We start from the raw sequence: 22,589 nt of genomic DNA, 5'->3' as shown, positions 1-22,589 counted from the left end.
CCGTACTAGAATTGTCAAAAATTAAATAAATAGTTTTTGAATTGGACACTTCACAAATACGTGTTTTACAATGTCATACAAGTGTTGATGTTCGATATGAGTATCCGACACCGACACGTCATTTAAGAATGTCTGAGTTTTATAGGCTCTCCATTACATGATTTTAACTTTTTTTTCTTCTTAAATTCGTGTTTGATGACATAACTTTTAATAGTTTATATTTTTTTTATTAAATTAACCAAAATTCATGAGTACCCATTTCCAATATAAAAAAAGAAAGTTAGTTAATTCCATAAGCTCCAACAATCCTTTATTGAATGCAAAGCTCTAATAATTAAAGTCGGGAACGATGCTACAACTCCCACGATTACTTATTCAAATAAATAGCTATTGTAGTGCCTCTTGATATTTCCTTCGCTCCTCAAACCTCCTTCACACATTTCTTTCTCTCTCTCACTCTCTCTCTCCCCCTGCGTACGGTCACTCACTGTTGTTCAGTTTTCAACCTTCCAAAGCACACGCACACAGATCTCGCATTTAACCTTCAATGCTTCCTTTTCTTGTTTCTTCCGATCCATCCACGGAGTCCGATTCTCTTATCAAAATTCGTTTTCCAAACCGCATTCACGCTCTCACCGTCCTCGCTTCGCTCTTCTCGAAGCTTCGTGGATTCCGCTTTCATGGAACGAGTTTTCGAGGTTTCTCTTCCGCCTTACATCGGCGAAGACTTTTTTTCTTCCGAATCCGTTTGGTTTCTAAGAAACCGCGCGAAAACACAGGTAAAAGTAAAACCGAAGAACTGAACAGAAGCGGTGATCTTAATTGCACCGTAACCTAACTGTTGCAAATATTTCTTCTCTTTTAGATTACTTTTAGCGAAAGGAGAACTACTGTTTTTCTTTGTTTTTGGCATCATCGCGGCATCTCAGGGTAGGTTAGAGATGTTATTAAATCTCTGTGAAGTTATGGTCACTTTCGATGGAGACGTGCGTTTGGATCTCAGGTAACTAAGAACCTACGTGTACGGTGTATGCTACTTTAGCTGTTTTTGATAAATAGATGTGTTATTATTCTATTTTCCTTTTGCAACTTTTAGTACAGTCTTATATAATTCAGTAGTATACTTTGTTGGTTCGTTGCTTTGGTTATATCTCAGACTTGGAGTTCCATTGTTTGAACATTAAAAAAAATGACATCGCACTACGTATATAATTAGCACTATCTCCTTAATTCTTTATTTTTTAATATATATAACTTTTCAATTCCTTTAAATGTAAACTTTGCCCCGTCGAATTCCTTATTTTTTTGTTTCCCGGTTGCTTTTTCTTTCTTTCTTTTTAGTTTTTATCCACTCACTAGGATGAGTATTGTGTTGAGGAATACTTCCTTGGGTTTCAACGGTGGTACTACAGTGTATAAATAATCACCTTTAGTTTTACGTAGGTTTCATGGTAAAAAGTCTAATAATCCTCGAGCTTGTGAGTTGGTCGATGTTGCTTCTTGTAGCATTGTCCTTGAAGGAAAAAGGGCGCTGACAGGATGAGCTATCCTTACAGTCGACATGTCTAGTCCAATTCTCATCAAGTTGATGGAAAATAACTTGGTGGAAATTTGTGATGGAGCAAGCTACTATGGAATTCAATTGATGTCTAAGATTTTCTTTTGGATGCTTTTCGTTAGTCACAGGTAGTTCTACCGTGTGTTTGTAATTGACTTTCTTATTCTATCTTTATTTTTGTGTTTATTTTTTTTGTGACAACATTTGGGATGTAGGGTAATGAGTTTGCAGATGTACGTGAGCTGTTTAATTTCCACATTTTCGGTGTGTTAACTTTTGCCTTCTCAAGTCATATTTAATATAACACAATTATTCATGGTGTGCCATTACGTAATATCATTATTTTTATTCCCAATTTCAATTTTAAAGTGTTTTTGTTGTTATTACTTTGTGAAATTAAATCTTGTTAAATAGTTTGATATGCTCTCATTTTAGAATATTTGTACTTTTATGTAGGTAAATAAGTGGAGTCTGAGATGGAATAAGTTCATTCGCAAAGCTTATCCCTATGTTTGAAATCAACTTAGATTTAATCAACATTGCATGAATTTTCATAACTTGCTTGACCTAAGACAATGCGCACATGCTTCGCATCTCTTGGAATGGTTAATTTTGGTTTATCCTATAATTTACTCTAACCTTGTTTGATGGTAAGGGTGTATTTTGAATTTTTCATTCAGCACAATTGGTGATGTAGGACATTATGAATAAACTAGAAGCCAATAGTTTTTAAGAGATGTTTTTTGGAGAGCAATATTAAATAACAGAATTGCTTGTGGTTCTATAAAATATTAAAATATCTTAAACTTTGTTTTGTTACTATCTCAACCTCAAGATAGTTCATAGAGACAAGATTGTCCCTCCACTTACATAGACTACCATATTACTAATCAATGGTGGTCCTTCAACAAAATAAAATAGCAGCCTTGATGAACTACCATGGATGCCTTCTCCGTTCTAAAAAGCATTTATAGAGATCTATCTTTTCACTCTTGGACCTTTTGGTTTTTAAATGTTTCGAGATTATTTCCAAAACAGAAAAACTCATAATTTGTTTGACAAGTCTTGATTTTCCCTACTTTTCAAACTATAGATTGTTGTTTTGCTTTTGTTTGCCACTCTCTTATCCTCCTTCACTCTCTATCTTTGTAAGAAGTCCCATATATGTCAATGACGAAGATCTTAACTCGAGGAACTCAATGACATAACCACTTCACACACCATAAAACTGCCCATATCTTTACCACTTTGCTATCGTTGTTGATGATGCCAACTTTTTTAGCTTTCACCAGTCAACTGAGGAGGCGTACAAGGAGCTTCCTATGGATGGCAAAGACTTTGTTGCATTGAAGGAGCTTGCCATTGTGTTGAAGATCGAAGATGCTGTTTTGGCTAAGCTAGGTGTCATCACCCACTCCAAGCCCATGACCAGTTTGTAGGTTGACATAGTTCACCGTTAGTCTAGCAAGCCTAATGATAGATCATACTATGTGTTAACAGACACCTTAGCTAATATTAGAATTTTTTAAGTTTCCCCTCTGTTTCCAGTGTCTCAACACAAGAATATATACCAAGTTCTATCACCCAACTCTTAAATCATTTTCATACAACGATTATCATGAGCTCTAAAAAATTGTAGCTACACATTAATGTACTACTTTTTGTCTAACCTACTGGAATCCAAAAAGAAAAAGAGAAATGATATACCTATAGTTGCATCATATTGAAGTCAATTATTGAAAATAGAAACATAATATATTGTACTTATTTAGAATTCTCTATTGGATGACAATCTTGATGAAGAAGTTTACATACATGGAACAACTTGTAAATTATGTTTCTTAGGGGAAGTCTTCTACTATGGTTGGTCAGGCTTCACAAGTCCCTATATGAACTCAAATAGTCCACTCCAATCTAGTTTGGTCACTTTCTTACTTTTGTGCAACAACTTGGTATTATTTGTAGTAAAGTCTATCACTCTATCTTCTATCACCATTCACCTCAGGGATGCATTTATCCTATTTTCTGTGTGGATGATATTTTCCTTATAAACATTGGTTTGTGTAATATTCAAAACCTCAAATAGTTCCTCTTGTGCTAGTTTCTAGAATAAAGACCTTGGTAAGGTATTTCCTAGGTATCGAAATTGCACAATCCAAGAATGATTCGGTGACCTATTATGGAAATTTTTTCTTGACATTTTGTAAGAAACCAATCTACTGAATGCTAAGTAGAACCTTAGATGGAACCTCATGTTAGATTGTTACACAACTAGGAGGAGCCCTTATTGAATCTTGGGAAATACAGGAGGTTGATTGGAAAATTGAATTATCTCATAGTCATTCATCCACATGTTAGACTGCTACCCAACTAGGAGCCTTTATTGAATCTTGGGAAACATAGGAGGTTGATGGAAATCTGAATTATCTCTTAGTCGTTCATCCACATGTTCCCTCTGCAGGAAGTGTGGTGAGTCTATTCTTGAACTCTCAAGCCAGAATCATTGGGATTTAATAATGCAGACAGTGAAGTACATTAAGAGTGCGGTAGGTAACTATGTCATTTATAAAGACAAGGGGCTGCTCAGCTAATTGGTTTCTCAGAGATAGTTGGCTACTTATATGCTGATTGGGCCAATTTCACCCAATGCCAGGCGATCTGCTCCTGGGTACTGTGTCTTGATTGGAAGAAAATTGGTATCCTGGAACAGAAAGAAGCAAATTGTTGTAGTGAGAGGAAGTTCTGAAACAAAATACGAGGTCATGATTTTACTAATATGATAACTTATGTGTCTGATTCATATTTTGTGAGCGCTTAAGATTGAAGAGACTACACAAATGACACTGCGATGGAGAATATAATCACGACAGATAAATTTACATCAAGCTACCAAGATTATGTTCTATTATCACTTGAATCATGCATCATTAGGTTTAGGGTATCACAATTTGCTTTCAATTTGTTTGTTGTTCAAATATGATACAAAGTCTTCACTACCACCATTTTAGTTTTCCCGTTGGTTTCTTAGACTCTTACCGAGTCATAATAATTCCCTTATTATACTTCGTCTTGCATCTTTGACATATTTTATACCCTCCTTATAAGGCTCCGATAAAGAAAAACCCAAGAAGGACAAGAATAGAGAAGAGCTCTTCAATTCATATGAAGAGGACTACTGTGAAAAAAGAATGTGTAAATACCGAGATGAGGTTAACTGTAAAAGGGAATTATCATAATGAAATTATATGATATGATTAGTTAAAATTATGTATATATTTTCTATTTATAACCAAGTTCTTGATTAAAATACTTTTCATGTTTATGACTTGATATGAATAGTGAATGATTAGCATTCAGACAGTCTGCTTTGTGTTTATATTTTTCTACCTCTCACACGCCCTTGTTAATGTCTTTTTTATTGAAAGTTTTCCTCTTAATTTTGTTGATTAAAATCTGTTATTTTGTATTGGGAAACATGTTTAGAATTGTCATATACAGTTTCCGAGCTTCCTAAATTTAGTATCAAGTTCACAACTTGTATAATTTATGATTTATTCTATCCAGAATTGAAAGAGGAACTGCAAAGCCCTTGCCTTAATTTTACACTATAATGTTTGATTTTTAACTGTTGCTGGTGGGTGGAACCAAGTTTACCACGGATTTGTCTTAACATCATTCATTCTTTTTTATATAAAGAATATATTTTGTACGAAATTATTATTTTGAATTGAGTTACATGAACTAAATTAGTTTTTTTTTCGTATTACTGTTATATATGTTCAAGCTCAATATATTTATTTGCTCTGTTAAGTCAATTTAGAGAACCGTTAATTTTTTGCTCTTCTTGACTTCTTTTGAAAAGGCTTTATAACTAATAAAAAATACCACTGCCACTGTTTGATGAAGATTCATGAATTGTATTGAATATGTCCCCTAATCTAAGAGCCCTTTGGGCTTGAAGCATGGTCAGTATGCAGACTCACCTTGTGCTAAAAAACTTCTATTTTAGAAGAATGGAAGTGGCAAAGTATCAAACTGTATACCATTAGGTCGTATACAGGTTTTGATATCATGTCTGCACTCTGCTGTGATTTACAATCATAATGTCACATGGTGTCTTTGACTTCCATGATATCACACCCACAGAATTTTGATTGTTTATTGGTTAGTTTTCTTTCCAATATAAATATTTTTTGCCATTATCTGTAAAAAAATAAGTACTTAGTTAACAATAGTGTGTTTGTGAGATGTAGATTATAATAATGGTTTTATTTCCGATTCTTAATAGCCATGATTGTAAAAAGTCAGTTTTAAAATGCAAATTTCTTGCTAAATCATTTGCATATTGATTTTTGCCATGTATCCGAGTCACATTCTTAAAGTAATATTATGACCACTGTACTTAGCTGTCTCTGTTTTCCAAATTTTATTTTTATCTGATGTTCTTGAAATATAGTGATTTATACTCCCACTCACCCTTCGTAAATTTTAGGTAAGTATAGATTACTTGTTTCCTTTTCAGTTTAAATAAAAACGATAATGATTCATGTCTCTTTACCTGCTAATCAGCTACATTAATGCTTTGTTTTTCCTTTGGAAGTGATGCTATCATCAAGTCAAGGAGAAAAAGTGGTAGGATGATATTAACCATTCATTTATGAACTTTAAGTGAAATTTTGGTTAAGGGTGAGTATATATACACGGATGCATTTCAATTGTTGTAGGTATTTCTTTTCTTGCATAGGCATTTAAAGTCACTTCACAGTTTGTATTTGTTCTGTTGGAGTCAATATAGACCTGATTGCAATGATTTTATCTGATGACTGACAGCATGGTTGCTTCAAATTGCATCTTTCACCCATTTAAAAGTCACTAATAATTTTTAACATATAAAACTGGTAAAAGGAACTACACATCTGTGTGGTTTGTAGAATTTCTTCCTTAATTTGAGTCTTAGCTTCTCAAAAGATGCTTCATTACTTCTGACATACATGCTAGGTTTGGTTTTCTTTTCTTGATAATAAAATATTTAAACTAATTAGTTTGTGGTCTATATGCCAGAACATTTATATAAACACATCAAAGTTAAAATCCTAGTCCATTTTTCTTGATAGCAATTGCGAAACACATATCCTGTAAATGGATCAATGCAATTGCAAATTGCATCTTTCACCCATTTAAAAGTCACTAATAATTTTTAACATATAAAACTGGTAAAAGGAACTACACATCTGTGTGGTTTGTAGAATTTCTTCCTTAATTTGAGTCTTAGCTTCTCAAAAGATGCTTCATTACTTCTGACATACATGCTAGGTTTGGTTTTCTTTTCTTGATAATAAAATATTTAAACTAATTAGTTTGTGGTCTATATGCCAGAACATTTATATAAACACATCAAAGTTAAAATCCTAGTCCATTTTTCTTGATAGCAATTGCGAAACACATATCCTGTAAATGGATCAATGCAATTGCAAATTGCATCTTTCACCCATTTAAAAGTCACTAATAATTTTTAACATATAAAACTGGTAAAAGGAACTACACATCTGTGTGGTTTGTAGAATTTCTTCCTTAATTTGAGTCTTAGCTTCTCAAAAGATGCTTCATTACTTCTGACATACATGCTAGGTTTGGTTTTCTTTTCTTGATAATAAAATATTTAAACTAATTAGTTTGTGGTCTATATGCCAGAACATTTATATAAACACATCAAAGTTAAAATCCTAGTCCATTTTTCTTGATAGCAATTGCGAAACACATATCCTGTAAATGGATCAATGCAATTGCAAATTGCATCTTTCACCCATTTAAAAGTCACTAATAATTTTTAACATATAAAACTGGTAAAAGGAACTACACATCTGTGTGGTTTGTAGAATTTCTTCCTTAATTTGAGTCTTAGCTTCTCAAAAGATGCTTCATTACTTCTGACATACATGCTAGGTTTGGTTTTCTTTTCTTGATAATAAAATATTTAAACTAATTAGTTTGTGGTCTATATGCCAGAACATTTATATAAACACATCAAAGTTAAAATCCTAGTCCATTTTTCTTGATAGCAATTGCGAAACACATATCCTGTAAATGGATCAATGCAATTGCAAATTGCATCTTTCACCCATTTAAAAGTCACTAATAATTTTTAACATATAAAACTGGTAAAAGGAACTACACATCTGTGTGGTTTGTAGAATTTCTTCCTTAATTTGAGTCTTAGCTTCTCAAAAGATGCTTCATTACTTCTGACATACATGCTAGGTTTGGTTTTCTTTTCTTGATAATAAAATATTTAAACTAATTAGTTTGTGGTCTATATGCCAGAACATTTATATAAACACATCAAAGTTAAAATCCTAGTCCATTTTTCTTGATAGCAATTGCGAAACACATATCCTGTAAATGGATCAATGCAATTGCAAATTGCATCTTTCACCCATTTAAAAGTCACTAATAATTTTTAACATATAAAACTGGTAAAAGGAACTACACATCTGTGTGGTTTGTAGAATTTCTTCCTTAATTTGAGTCTTAGCTTCTCAAAAGATGCTTCATTACTTCTGACATACATGCTAGGTTTGGTTTTCTTTTCTTGATAATAAAATATTTAAACTAATTAGTTTGTGGTCTATATGCCAGAACATTTATATAAACACATCAAAGTTAAAATCCTAGTCCATTTTTCTTGATAGCAATTGCGAAACACATATCCTGTAAATGGATCAATGCAATTGCAAATTGCATCTTTCACCCATTTAAAAGTCACTAATAATTTTTAACATATAAAACTGGTAAAAGGAACTACACATCTGTGTGGTTTGTAGAATTTCTTCCTTAATTTGAGTCTTAGCTTCTCAAAAGATGCTTCATTACTTCTGACATACATGCTAGGTTTGGTTTTCTTTTCTTGATAATAAAATATTTAAACTAATTAGTTTGTGGTCTATATGCCAGAACATTTATATAAACACATCAAAGTTAAAATCCTAGTCCATTTTTCTTGATAGCAATTGCGAAACACATATCCTGTAAATGGATCAATGCAATTGCAAATTGCATCTTTCACCCATTTAAAAGTCACTAATAATTTTTAACATATAAAACTGGTAAAAGGAACTACACATCTGTGTGGTTTGTAGAATTTCTTCCTTAATTTGAGTCTTAGCTTCTCAAAAGATGCTTCATTACTTCTGACATACATGCTAGGTTTGGTTTTCTTTTCTTGATAATAAAATATTTAAACTAATTAGTTTGTGGTCTATATGCCAGAACATTTATATAAACACATCAAAGTTAAAATCCTAGTCCATTTTTCTTGATAGCAATTGCGAAACACATATCCTGTAAATGGATCAATGCAATTGCAAATTGCATCTTTCACCCATTTAAAAGTCACTAATAATTTTTAACATATAAAACTGGTAAAAGGAACTACACATCTGTGTGGTTTGTAGAATTTCTTCCTTAATTTGAGTCTTAGCTTCTCAAAAGATGCTTCATTACTTCTGACATACATGCTAGGTTTGGTTTTCTTTTCTTGATAATAAAATATTTAAACTAATTAGTTTGTGGTCTATATGCCAGAACATTTATATAAACACATCAAAGTTAAAATCCTAGTCCATTTTTCTTGATAGCAATTGCGAAACACATATCCTGTAAATGGATCAATGCAATTGCAAATTGCATCTTTCACCCATTTAAAAGTCACTAATAATTTTTAACATATAAAACTGGTAAAAGGAACTACACATCTGTGTGGTTTGTAGAATTTCTTCCTTAATTTGAGTCTTAGCTTCTCAAAAGATGCTTCATTACTTCTGACATACATGCTAGGTTTGGTTTTCTTTTCTTGATAATAAAATATTTAAACTAATTAGTTTGTGGTCTATATGCCAGAACATTTATATAAACACATCAAAGTTAAAATCCTAGTCCATTTTTCTTGATAGCAATTGCGAAACACATATCCTGTAAATGGATCAATGCAATTGCAAATTGCATCTTTCACCCATTTAAAAGTCACTAATAATTTTTAACATATAAAACTGGTAAAAGGAACTACACATCTGTGTGGTTTGTAGAATTTCTTCCTTAATTTGAGTCTTAGCTTCTCAAAAGATGCTTCATTACTTCTGACATACATGCTAGGTTTGGTTTTCTTTTCTTGATAATAAAATATTTAAACTAATTAGTTTGTGGTCTATATGCCAGAACATTTATATAAACACATCAAAGTTAAAATCCTAGTCCATTTTTCTTGATAGCAATTGCGAAACACATATCCTGTAAATGGATCAATGCAATTGCAATCTGCTGCAAGAATAAAAATAAATCTGATATCAATGCTTTTGCATCATAATTATTGGTCTACTAGTTAAAATGATTGAAAGATCATACCCCAATTTCGAAATTCCTGAAGGAGCCTTGTAGTGTTGTTGCTGTGGCTGGCTTAGCTGGAGATTCACGGGCAATTGCAAATCCTCTCCCATGCCTAGACCATTTGTCAGAACATAATCTCTGTTTGTTTCGCTATCATCTTTTGTTCCATAGACCTGAGTTAGTAAAACTCTTTTAAAGTTCAGGATAAATAGTAAACAAAGTTGTCCTCATTTAGAAAGTGGATCATTCAGTTTGAGAAGATTATTTTAGTTTGATCTGCCATCCAAACCAGTACCTTCTTTTTCAATTCCTTGTTTTCTTGAGAAATTAGGTTTACCTTCTTATACAGTTCCACATTTTCTTGGCTAATGAGGTTTGCCTGCAGTAAGTAAAAGCAATATTTTAAGTAATAAAATACTTAGATCATTAACTTGTGTTTAAAGACTTACCTTTCGATTTAGTTCTTGTATTTCATCCACTAAAAGTTGATCCTGCATATGCCGATATTATGTTAACAAATACATCTTTATCTTCAAAATTGAGCTTGAAATGTTTGATAGAGAATACAAACCTTTTTCATACGGACACCACGAAGGCTTATTTCTAATTGCTTCTCCAAATTTTGTAATTCTTTGACTGTCAAACCTGACAGTTCTTCCCCCATGATTTTGCTGCTACATCAAACTAGAAGTAAAATTGTATGTATTGGATATATGGAACCTTAATAATTGAATATATAATCTTGAACGTAATTTTTTGTGTGTATTTTAAATTATTTGACAAACTTTAAGAGATACTCATTTTTATTCTTCTATAATTATGAGACAATTTATCTCATTGTAATAATAATTGTAACTAGTTCACAAACAGGCACATTAATTTTTGGAATAGTGACAGATGAGGAACTTAAAAGACGAGGAAGAGAGATGGAATATAGACAATGAGAACAAAGTAATGAGGTAGCAGTTGAAAGGTCAAAAGTTCCAAGGAAATGAGTACACCAAATATTACCTCTATTACCTCTATTAGATTTAAAAATCACTTTCTAATAACAACCTGAATATACAACAGAAGTACTATTTGGTATAATGTCTAGTCCATTTATGATCTCAAACAGTTGTTTGTTAAGATGTGAACACGTGAGAAATTTACCATCTACCCATCCCGCAATGTTTTCTTTTTCCCTAGTAGCATATTATCGCAAGATTTACAGTTTACTGCTAGAATTTGTCTTTCTGTGAACTAAATTCTGGCCGTTGTTCCAAACCAGTAAGTAGAGGGCAAGGATGAGAAAAATGAAAAAGGGGCAATCCTCAACGCCAGAAATGACCATGCCGCAGAGGCCGGCATGGTTGAGGGTGCTGACAGCGGTGGATGGAGGATCATGGTGGTGGTGGCGGGACGCGAAAACAACGTCCTAAATTTGGTCATCGAAAAGTCGAATACTGGCGGTAAACAGGAAACCGTACTATTCTTGTAAATCTTTACTCCAGTGTGCTAGGCAAAAAAAAAAAAGGAATGGTGCTATAGTTATAAGAATTTCTAAACATGCCTAATACATATACAAGACTTATGCTAGAGCCTCATTTAGATAATTTTTCTAAACCTTAACTATCTTACTCTTAACATTGTTATTATTTGAATATGGAGAAGTTTGGGCCATGCATGTATGACGATGTTACTGAAAATGTATGTTCATCTTTTTTACGGTATCTGCATGTCAATTAGGTTTCGCTTAAGGTAGCTAAATTGATTTCATAACCTCTGGTTTGTGTTGAAAATCAATGTCTCATTATAATTTATGAAGTTGTAACGCATTTTGATATAATGTAAACTAATAAAATACAAAATTTAACCTAAAATAACAATACACTAGCTGTACTGAGGACCAAATCTTGTACAGAGGGTATTCTACATTCACAAACTACAATTATCAAAATTATTGGACGCTCAACTATATATAATCATAATGCATTAATTTTGCTTTAAAAGAAATCACAATGCACAATTGCCATTTGCTATGAAGACCACCATCGAGCAGTTTCCAATACTGAACAATTCTAGTGGTGACAAATCAATCTATATATCCATTCATAATAAATCCATCCAACTCCTCTTTTGCAAAAAATAAAAATAACTCGATTCCAATCTATACATTTAATTTCATTACATTAATTATTTTTGAAAATGTTATAGATCTTATAAATGTTGAATGGATTAAAATTAATCCGACCTTTTTTCCCATATTTCTGGCATTTTAAATTCAAAAAGTGTATTTTTAAAAATGTTTTAAAAATTACTTTACAAAATAGATTTGAAAATATATGACTAATTTCAATTGCGTTAATTGTTAATTTTCGTTTATACACGTAATTTACTGTGAAGTATATATCAATGAGACTTGCATATATTTCTCATGAAAGAAGATGCATTTACTGTTCATTAACAAAATAAGTCGTTAAGAAATTATTCATTTAATTACGAGTCATGACATTAAATATAACTACCACCACTTAAACCATTAAATTCTATAAGTATTTCTGAAATAAAATATAAATTTATGACATTGTTAATTAAACCTTATCAATTTAACTTGCTTTAGTTGTCTTGAGAATTATGTATTTGTTTCTTTTATATATAACGAAAGGTAATAATATTTTGTGGATTGATTGAATATCCATTCATGAAAAATTAATTGATGGATTCAATGATTTTTTTTTAAATGATCATGGATTGATAAGAAATTTTTAAAATAAACTAATAGATAAAAATGAATCAATAAATTATTATTATTTTACATTCTAAATTAAAATTTTTCCTCAATCCATCTTACCAACCCTAATTTATGTACACCTAATGCTGCTTACACAAGCTGATCTCTATAGCTGTCTTTGTTAATATGAATAGAATAACTTTATGAAAATGCTTAATTTGTCAAATACACAAGCATTTTTTTTTTTGGTAGGAATTAGTGAGGTATTAGTTACAGCATAAATACTATATAGTATGCAATACCTACAGTTGACACTAACATGTTAAATAGACTGCTGAGTTCTTTTTAATGTGGAATTTTCTTTTAAACTCGACTGTAGTAGGATAAGCATATGTTCTGATAAGGGGTGTACCGGTGACTTTCTTGCAAATTGTGTAATTGTTGCCTTAACATTGCTGCCTCCCTTTGCCAAAACTAAAAATATGAAAGAAATAAATAAAGGTCAGATTAGATATTATAGGAAGACGAATCACCAGATATATGTTCCTTTTATCAGAAAGAAAGTTTTAGGCTTTCATATTATTTAAATTAAATGAGACAAAACTAAACAAAATAATATATAAATATATTGTATGACCACAATAACATAAATTATTTGGGCACGTATAACCTTATAATAGTGCTTGAAGACGTTTAGTTTACAATTGATTATGAGCTCAACAATTAATATCACAATTCAATATTCAATTTTTGTGACAATTATAGATACATCAATTATCTTGCAATAAGATTAGGATTTAGGATTTATATTATTTGGGTCGTAACATTCTTAAATAAAAAAGTTGTATCATGAGTGACTTAATTAACTTAATGGTAAACGTTTGATTAGTTATATAGTAATTGAGAGTTTCTTCATAATGTATGTATTAGATCCTTGAACACATAAACACTATCCTTTCAAAGTGTTACTTTCAAGAGGACTTTATAAGAGTTGTCTTTTAAACACATAAAGACTATCCTTCCAAAGTGTTACTTTCAAGAGGACTTTATAAGAGTTGTCTTTTAAAGAGAAGTGAATCCTACCAAGCAAATTGAATAATGTTCAAAGACCTTTTGTCACATAAAGAATAAAAAATTCTTTAAAAAAGAGCTAGGTGTGTGCTTTGTAAAGAGAATGAAATTATCTTGAGCAAATATAAGTGATTGACACTCTTTCACCATTACCCTTGAAATATGGTTAGGTCAGGTCAAGTCTTCGGAGTGGATAATTTTTCGATCAAGTTTTAGGGTTGTAAAGTTGTGATGTAACATGGCGTGTTGCGCTAGACTCAGGTTACCACCTCTTGATTAGAGTCTAAAGCTAGTTACTTATACGAACCATTAGAGTGAAAATTATGGATTGTTGACAGTTGTATGTGCTTTTATTTGAACTTTCAATTAAATGTTCTAGAAGCTTTAGGTTTAGTTAAGATCAAGATCAAGATTGTAGATTATTCTTATTAGATCTTATTTGATTATCCTTATATTTATTTTGTAATAAAGATTAATTTTTAGCCAATGTGAGATCTTGAACACCCCTCTTTACATCAAGATCTGTCAACTTGTACTTGTGATTATATATTTATGGATAGCGGGTGGTCTCATAAACTTGAAAAACTATCCTTAGGATAAGTTTTAAATGGTCTTGATATCATATTAGGAAGTGAACTTTAAGCCTAACTCAACCTTATAAAATCGACTTATAAGGTGAGGTTTGCACCCACTTATATACTATGAAATATCTTAATCTTTAGTTGATGTGAGATCTTCAACGCACCCCCTCATGCAAGGCTGCCAATTCATACATGAGACTGTATATTTATGAGTAGTCCAATAACAACCCGATAACAGATGACCTAATACGTTTAACAAACTCTTAATAAAAGTGCATGGGATTTCCAACATAGTCAATCCACTTCTTAATAATAAAGATGATTAGGATCTATCATTGCTAATTTTGTAGCTCCGTCTATATAACTCAACTTAATTCTGTAAACAATTTATTTATTTTGTAATTAGGGTTCTTGTGGAAGAAATCAAACTTAAGTCTTCTCTAGTGAAGTGATTCAATTCATATCTCCCAATCCTATCCCTTGGTTGGGGAGTTTCATTCGAGAAGAAAGGAAGAAGTAGGAAGTTATTAAATTATTCATTTCTTTCAGAGTGCTTAATTGGCATCGTGGTTTTTAGTTATGTTATGCTTTGGCCAGTATGGATGTTTTACTAGAAGAGTGACAAAACATTTTACTTTTTTGGTATATAATCATGCCAACCAAGAACTGATAAATCCTGCTAAGTTCTTCCTTTTATTTTTATTATACACTGGGTAAGGTACTGGGTTGTCAATTTTTCAGATATTTTACATTCTACCCTTCAAATATTTTTTAACGGTGTGCTGAATCATGAACTTGAAAAGAGTGGAAGGGAGGAAGTGCCCCAAGTTAATTTGCTCATTTGGATTGTTTCCCCCAAAATAATGAAGTATTTTTTTGTTCGAACTTGAAAATTGTGGTGTCTTAACTCATTAATACTTGGGAAAGAAAAATGAAAAAACTAGCAACTTGAGGATGCAAAAATTACATTACAAATTATATTTTCAGTCATCTCTTTTTTCACATTCAAACATGTCTAATGCTCTATACAATTTCATGATAATCTCATAAGTAGTTCATGTGTGATTGTAAGTTAGATATTTATATACCTTAATTTCAGAGGTTGAACTCCCAAGTTGAAAATTTTCTTCTTTTGATTTATTGTATCGGTCAATTACCGATTTCATGCTGAAAAGAGTAATTCAAAATCAGAAGGCGTCAGACATATACTCTGTTCACGGTAACATTAACTAAAGAAATTAGGACCTTACTATGTACAAATTTAAAGAAGTAATATTTATGCCTCCGTAATATCTTATCAAATTGTAAAGTGGTTCACATGTCTCAGGAATGAAATTTTGGGGTAGATGATTTAGTTGATGTAGTAATTATTAGTCTATATGTTTGTGTAACTTTAAAATTTTCTCTCCCTCTCACTCTTGCAGGAGAAAGAGAAGTAAATTGTGTTAGACTTGAAGTTCATCAATTCAGCTACAATTACAATTTACTGAATCTCATTTTAAATCAACATAAACTCATTAAAAGAGTAAGAGTGATGAAACCTCCAACTTTTATATTTTTTAATCAATTTCAGATAATAACAGAAAATTTTGATTGTGTTTTTTCAACATCTAATCTATTTTTACATGCTAAACACATTAAAAGGAGATATGGAAGCATAATATATTAAAGGGAATAGGAAAGTAAGAAATAAAAAAACAATTCAAATAAAATAACATTATCAATATAGGAAAATTTATTTATTTATAATATTTCTATTTAAATTGATGAATGAAAATTGAGCATTTTTAAGTTCTTGGAACGTCATTGTGGAAGATTTGTTAGTGATTATATTTCCTACCTAGTTTTGAAGGGAGGTAGATTGTACCTATAAGCCATTTGATCTTCTCTTTGATGAAGTGTCAAGTTTGAATTTATACATGTTTAGTTTTGTCTTATAGGTTAACTTGGGTTCTTTGTGTTTAAAAGTTCAAACTTATCAAGTAAGTTCATTCTATTTCACTTAGCTCTATCAAATTAAGAAAGAATGTTAATTTTGCAGGTCTTTGGAAGAGAGAAAGATAGCTGAAAAAGAAAACAAAGAGAGTAGAAAATGAGTTCGCATATTTATCAAACAACTTTACTAAAATTGTGATTTCTATTTAATTAATCGTGATTTCTGCTTAAGTTGCCGTTGGATTAGATTAAACAATGGACAATAAGTTTGTTGAATAGTATTCTTCATTTTGATTATAGTAAATTGAAAGTTTGTGACTGAGGAAATCCGTTTGGTATTATTTCTCTATTTTGATTTTTTTATTCTTCAAAATTAGTTAAAAATTGTTAGTGCATTTGATCTATTTTTTTTTTCATTATTTGATCTTTAATGAAATTTGAATAAGTGATTTGTGTTCCATGGGTTTTAACTTCCCCATTAAAGATATTTATTTTTTTATTATAGTTGTTGTCATTATTGTTCCTGTAAATTTTTACAAATTGGATTTTTTTTTTCATTAGGTACTTTACTACTTTTGGTTAGTGATGGTTGTTTTTCTATTATGGGTTGTGTACAATTACAATGATAATAATAATAATAGATCAAACAATTATTTTACTTTTCATTACATGTTACTTAATTCTCTTTTTTTACAAGCAATAGAGAACATGATATGCTTTTATAAGTGAAAACTAGTTACATCCAACTTACGAATCCATCTAACTCAACCTAACTCAATGATCCAACCTATAAAAATGTAAATTTTTTAACCTAACCCGATGATTTAACCCATAAAAATATCAATAAGTTGGTTTAAGTTTGTTTGGTGTATACAGTTAAATTGAGTTAGTAACATGGTGAATTTCAAATCCCATAACTCAAACTAATCCCATTCTATAATAAATATAATATAAATATTATTAGTCTCATAATAATATTGTGCAATGATATTTTTTTAGATGAGATGAGATTATGATTGATGAATGTCAAAATATGTATATTTATGTTTGTGATCTGCACATCGATTCCGTCTCTAACTAGATTTTATTGTCTTTTCTTATTTTAACGTGGGTCTAATGTTGGGTTCATAAGTTTTAAATAGACATTTTTATTTGGTTAGTAACTTAAAAGGATTAAGAGCTTTACAAAATTCATTAGCATCCTCCTTTTTAATTGGTATTTTTTTATTTTCTCTTTTATTATTGAGATTGTTCGTGAAAATATATGAGTTGTTCTCTTTGTCGTGGGAATGAAACCTAATCTTTAATAATTTTAATTGTTTTCTCTTTTATTTTATTCATTCAAAACATTTAACACCATAGTTTTACATTACAATCATAAACATTTGGGAAAAGAATGAGGTGGTTTTATTATTTACAATTATCACAAATCAATTAGCTAATTAATTTGTTTGACTATACATATCTTTAGTAAACGAACTTTATCCCGCAACATATTATGTTTTTTCACTCATCTTATTTATATTATTCTTTAAATTTGTAGTATGTAACTTTCTATATTTTTTTTTTCATTTTATTCTTATATTGTGCTATGGATAGGAATTTTTCAATTTTCAAGAAATTAAAATATATTAAATTTGAATTAATTTATTTTTAAAATATTTTATTTATATATATATATATATATATATATATATATGATTCCAATTTATTAATTTTGTTTTTCTTGTTTGGATAGAGTATTTTAATTACTACCAAACAAAAATACTAAATACAAAATGACTACTTCAACCTTGTAGATATTGAGAGAAAATAATCACTACAAACTTCAACCACGAAAATTTGGTTTACAACTACGAAAAATTACCTTGATACATTGGTTGAGAACATATTGACAAACATTAATTTAAAAAATAACTTTGATCTTTATTAATGAATAAATAATCTCAATAATGTCATTTAGAAGTTAATAAGTTCAACAAAAAAAATATACTGACTTGCATTAACTTGTATATTTGGTGTGATACAAAATCCTAATTCATATTAGCCAAATTATATTATTACGAATGTTAGTAAAAAATAGATTAACATTGGTAAAAAAATCACTCTACCCTACTTAAAATAATATCGATTTACGTTATGAAAGACATTAGCAGAAAAAACTCGATTAACATCAAATAAAAAACATTGTTGTTGTTGACAGATAAAAAGTCTAACTTATATGTTGATTGATAGATATATCGCACAAAATAACCTTGACGATGGCCTTAAAAAATAACTAGGATCACTCTAACTTTAAATAAATCTAAAATCAATAAAAAAAAACATGTCAAATTGCTAATGTTTTAACTTCAGTCAAACACATTTTGATCGAAACCGAATAGACGATATATTAATGTGAGAGAAGAGAAAATACAAAGAATTTTCACTTTTTTTAAGGTAAAATTTGAAATTAATTTTAAGCAATCAAATTGCTAAATTTTTAAGATGTTAATTAGTTTCATAAAATTTTAATTTCTTCTACAAATTTCTATCCAAAAACCATAATTTTTGTCATAAATCATTCAATTATTTTATAAAAAATAATTACCTTTTAAGAAGCCATCATTCAAATAGTGTCTTAATAAATAAAAAACTCATTATTTTTTATGGTATCTATTTCTTTATTGCCCTATTTTGTTTTTTTTTAATAAAAATAATAAGAGTTCAATATAAACGAAAGCATGAAACCATAACTATATTTTATAAAATAAACGTATATAAATCATATCAACATATCTTTTTGTACCATTATATATTTATTAGTTAAGTTTAATTGCTGTAAAAATATAATTCAAAAGTTAAGCTAACTTTTAACTGAAATTAACTTTCAAAGTTTTGTATTTAAGAGAATTAAATTGAATCGCCACTGAACCGTGAGCATTCAATGTTACATAAGAACCTAGACATAAGTTAATGTTATTCCAAATCTAAACACTTCAATATTAGTATATAGTTAGAGTGGAAAATACATTTGATAACAAAAAAGGGTGTGTATTTTTTATCATTCAGAATGATATCATATGTAAGCTCATCACACTAATAATATCAAGATAAAAACTACATATATCTTTTAACTAGTTATCTTACAATTCTCTTACTAATATTTTTTCCATTTAATTTCTTTTTAATCCTGTCCATAAAAGTAAATATATTTTACATATTTTTCCACATGGAAAATATAAAATTAAAAAGAGAAAATTAATATATTTAATGGGCAAAACAATAAAAAAAATGAGGTGTTAAGATTTTTGGTATATAATAAATAATATAATATAACAAAGAGAATAGAAAGTATGTACTAATAAAGTGTTATAAAGTGAAAAATCTTCTCATGTAAACACTGATAAAAAAAAACTTATACCCAGGTGTTCCAGTTGGATATGTTCAGAAAAGGAAGCCAACTTGCCTGTACTAATAGGTGTTTTTTCTCCAATTTAAATCAAAAATATAAATTGGAGAAATATAACTACTTTTATATGACGTATATAATAAAAAAATTATTTTATAAAAATTAATGATACTTCATTATATGTTATACAGAGATTAACCTAAATTATGTGATTAAAGTTCATCAAAATGCTATGGAAAATTTATCTAGGAGAAGTTATGCCTGTATAAATAATATATGACTTGGAATAAGTAAATAAAATCATTGTTTTGTTTGATTAAGAGCTTGGAATGTAATTTTTTTATTGATAATAAAAAATAATAAATGTGAACCAGTTAAAAGGTGGTCTAACCCATATATAGACTAATAATTTTAAGCATATCCCACCCCACTAAAAAGCGTTCCAACTGATATCTATGGAGAAAAAAACACATCTGATTGGATCTAGAAAAATCACCTAAAAAACAAACACCTGAAAAAGAATATCAAAAACCATCCTCATACAAATCAGAGAGTTAACACTCGTCAGAAAAGGAAAAATATCCAGAGTGTGACTTGGCTGTAACCGAAGACCAAACCCTTAGTTAAACTAAGACAAACACTTCTAAAACATTGACTACACTCTCTTTAAAAATTACAAAATTACACGATTTCTTTCTATCTATAACTCGCTTACTGCAGTTCAAATCACATCCTACACAATATCAATAATTCATGATAATTATTTAAAAATAATAATAATAAGTGAAATGATTTGATTAAGAAAATATATTTTAGATTTCAATAGAAAGTTCATTACTAATATATAAATGATTTGATTGAATTAATGAAAATTGGTATACTTGTAGTATAATGTGAAAATTATTTTAAGTATATTTTTAAATATAAACATTATTAAAAATAAAAAGGTATTTTTTAAAAATATTATTTATTAATTTTCAATAATATTTATAAATTTTTAAAAAAAGTCTAATATATAAAATTATTTTTAAAAAGTAAATATTAGATATAAAATTAAATTATAATTTATCAAACAATCCTACAAATCCACCACTTTATTCTCTGTCACACTTCATTTATCTTTCTAAATTTTTCCATTAAATCTCTACAAATGGCATAAACCAGAGTACAGACAATCATCCCAAATTCTCTTAAATCAACTCAGAAATTCACGCAAATAATAAATCACTCCTATCAAATAACGTATTAGAGATTAAAATAAGAATGACAATTTATGAGGAAAGAATCACACCATTTATCTCAAGTTCATCAAGTTCAACAACACGAAACGACTCTAACTTTAAATCTACAAAACGCACAAACTCATTCAACTCCCTATAAGATCCAAGTGGTTTCTTTATCTCACTGATAAACATCTTACAGTCTTCTTGTAGAGCACAACTGAGGTTTTCGGTGGACCCCTTCTGCAGTACTTCAGAACTGTGATAAGATTACTCGGCACCCTATTTTTTTCATCCAGCTCAACTATTCTAATTTTCAAACCCACTGCATCTTTGAAGAAAACACCACTCTACTTAACTACACACAGTTATGTAAGCCCTTTTATTACTATAATAATATTAATTAACTATCTCGTCACCTATATTAATTATAATCTCCCGCAAAAATCCCAACATTATTAAAAATGATGCCTATAGAGAAATGTAACCCATAACACCCGTCACTGCAGTTGAATCCAAAATAACACTATCTATATAGCCGTTACTGTTATTGTTATTAACTGTACGAGTAAGCACCAGACATAATCGTTCTTCAAATTCTAAACCTTTTGCGTTTGAACGAAAGGGTCGCTCGTGTCTAACCTAACGAAGTGCTCTAATTACTGCTAATTAAATTAACTATTAACTACACTATGACGGGAACGGTTTTTCAAATCTTATAAAACTTGTGCTAATATCTTAATAATATCATTACGAATAAGCTACAACACAGACAGCATTCAACATCGATGCACAAAACTTGACAGTGAAATCGTAGAGCATATATTAGCATAGCATTCAACATCCACAAAAAAAAAAGAAAAATAGATCGATAGACGAATCGTGTACCTGGAGCTGGCGAAATCGTAGAGTTTTCCTGTACTGGAGAAAATCATAACTCCCACTTCAGCATCGCACAAGATCGCAAGCTCCTTCGCCTTCTTCAGCAAACCGTTCCTTCGCTTCGAGAAGGTGACTTGCCTACTCGTCGAATTGTCGATCCTCCTTATCACGATCTTTCCTCTCCCCATACCAAACCCTAACAATCAGATCCTTCCGATTCAGAAAAGCACTCGCTGCAAAACAGATCCACAAACAAAACTTCAATTAGACGAAGAAGAAGAAAAAATAAAAAGCGAAAATCAAAACAACGGTTGCGAAAGAGAAAATAGAAGACGCTTGGATCCACTGTGGTGACGAAGGAAGACCAATTGATTTTCCGAGAAAGACAGAGAGAATCTTAAAAAGAAAAAGGAAAAAAAACTGTGAAGAAGAGAGAAAAGAGTGTGCTTACTGAGGAAGGCGTTGGTTATAACAGACAAAGCGCTGAATACGCATCAGCAGCACGAGCTCGGTAGCTATATAAGGAAAGTGAGGAAACCACTTTTGGGTGGTGCAATCAAACCGCTTATGTGGCCAGAAAAACCACTAGTGGTTTTCCCTGAAGCTGCACGTGGCCCAATCAGATTCCCTTGTTTTATATGTTTCTCGAAAGGCGTGGCAGCCACCGTTGCTACGCTGACGCGTGGAGCCACGAATACGCATGCCGTAGATCCGATTGTAGTTGCTTTTTTGGAGAATGGCGCTTCTTTCAAATAATCGCTACGAGTGCGTTGCGCACCGCTAGAGTGCAATCGCCATTTTTGTAAGTTCTCTAATATGCCCTTATTCCGTTCTATATTTTTCTCAATGCACCGCCAAA

The 22,589-nt window shown here is 30.4% G+C and overlaps 1 protein-coding gene and 1 long non-coding RNA gene across 21 annotated transcripts; one reads left to right on the top strand and one right to left on the bottom strand.

The window, feature by feature from the left end:
* Positions 1–863: 863 nt before the first annotated feature.
* On the top strand, positions 864–11,649 carry LOC137827211 (uncharacterized). 4 transcript variants are annotated; one of them, XR_011083685.2, is made up of 3 exons: positions 1,444–1,686; positions 1,774–1,822; positions 11,208–11,649. It is a non-coding gene; the product is annotated as an uncharacterized LOC137827211 (long non-coding RNA). The 4 variants fall into 4 exon arrangements; XR_011083686.2 differs by lacking the exon at positions 11,208–11,649 and adding an exon at positions 2,015–2,153; XR_011083683.2 differs by lacking the exons at positions 1,444–1,686; positions 1,774–1,822 and adding an exon at positions 864–1,003.
* Positions 2,335–22,306, bottom strand: LOC137827208 (MADS-box transcription factor 23). Of its 17 annotated transcripts, none has more exons than XM_068633442.2 (9): positions 22,182–22,306; positions 21,737–21,963; positions 15,391–15,469; positions 13,063–13,124; positions 10,509–10,611; positions 10,387–10,428; positions 10,275–10,316; positions 9,956–10,110; positions 2,335–4,259 (listed from the first exon to the last, which is right to left on the bottom strand). In XM_068633442.2, exons 2-9 carry the CDS (start codon positions 21,916–21,918, stop codon positions 4,172–4,174), a joined length of 753 nt encoding a protein of 250 aa, XP_068489543.1. In that variant the 5' UTR covers positions 21,919–21,963; positions 22,182–22,306; the 3' UTR covers positions 2,335–4,171. The 17 variants fall into 17 exon arrangements, with proteins under 17 accessions (XP_068489543.1, XP_068489545.1, XP_068489539.1 ...); XM_068633444.2 differs by having other exon boundaries at positions 10,509–10,608; XM_068633438.2 differs by having other exon boundaries at positions 3,870–4,259; positions 10,233–10,316.
* Positions 22,307–22,589: the final 283 nt, after the last annotated feature.

The sequence above is a fragment of the Phaseolus vulgaris genome, chromosome 8 (assembly GCF_051622355.1).
Source record: "Phaseolus vulgaris cultivar YP4 chromosome 8, ASM5162235v1, whole genome shotgun sequence".
NCBI classification, from domain to species: domain Eukaryota; kingdom Viridiplantae; phylum Streptophyta; class Magnoliopsida; order Fabales; family Fabaceae; genus Phaseolus; species Phaseolus vulgaris.
Note: the sequence above shows the minus strand (reverse complement) of the source record. Positions and strands in the feature narration are given on the sequence as shown.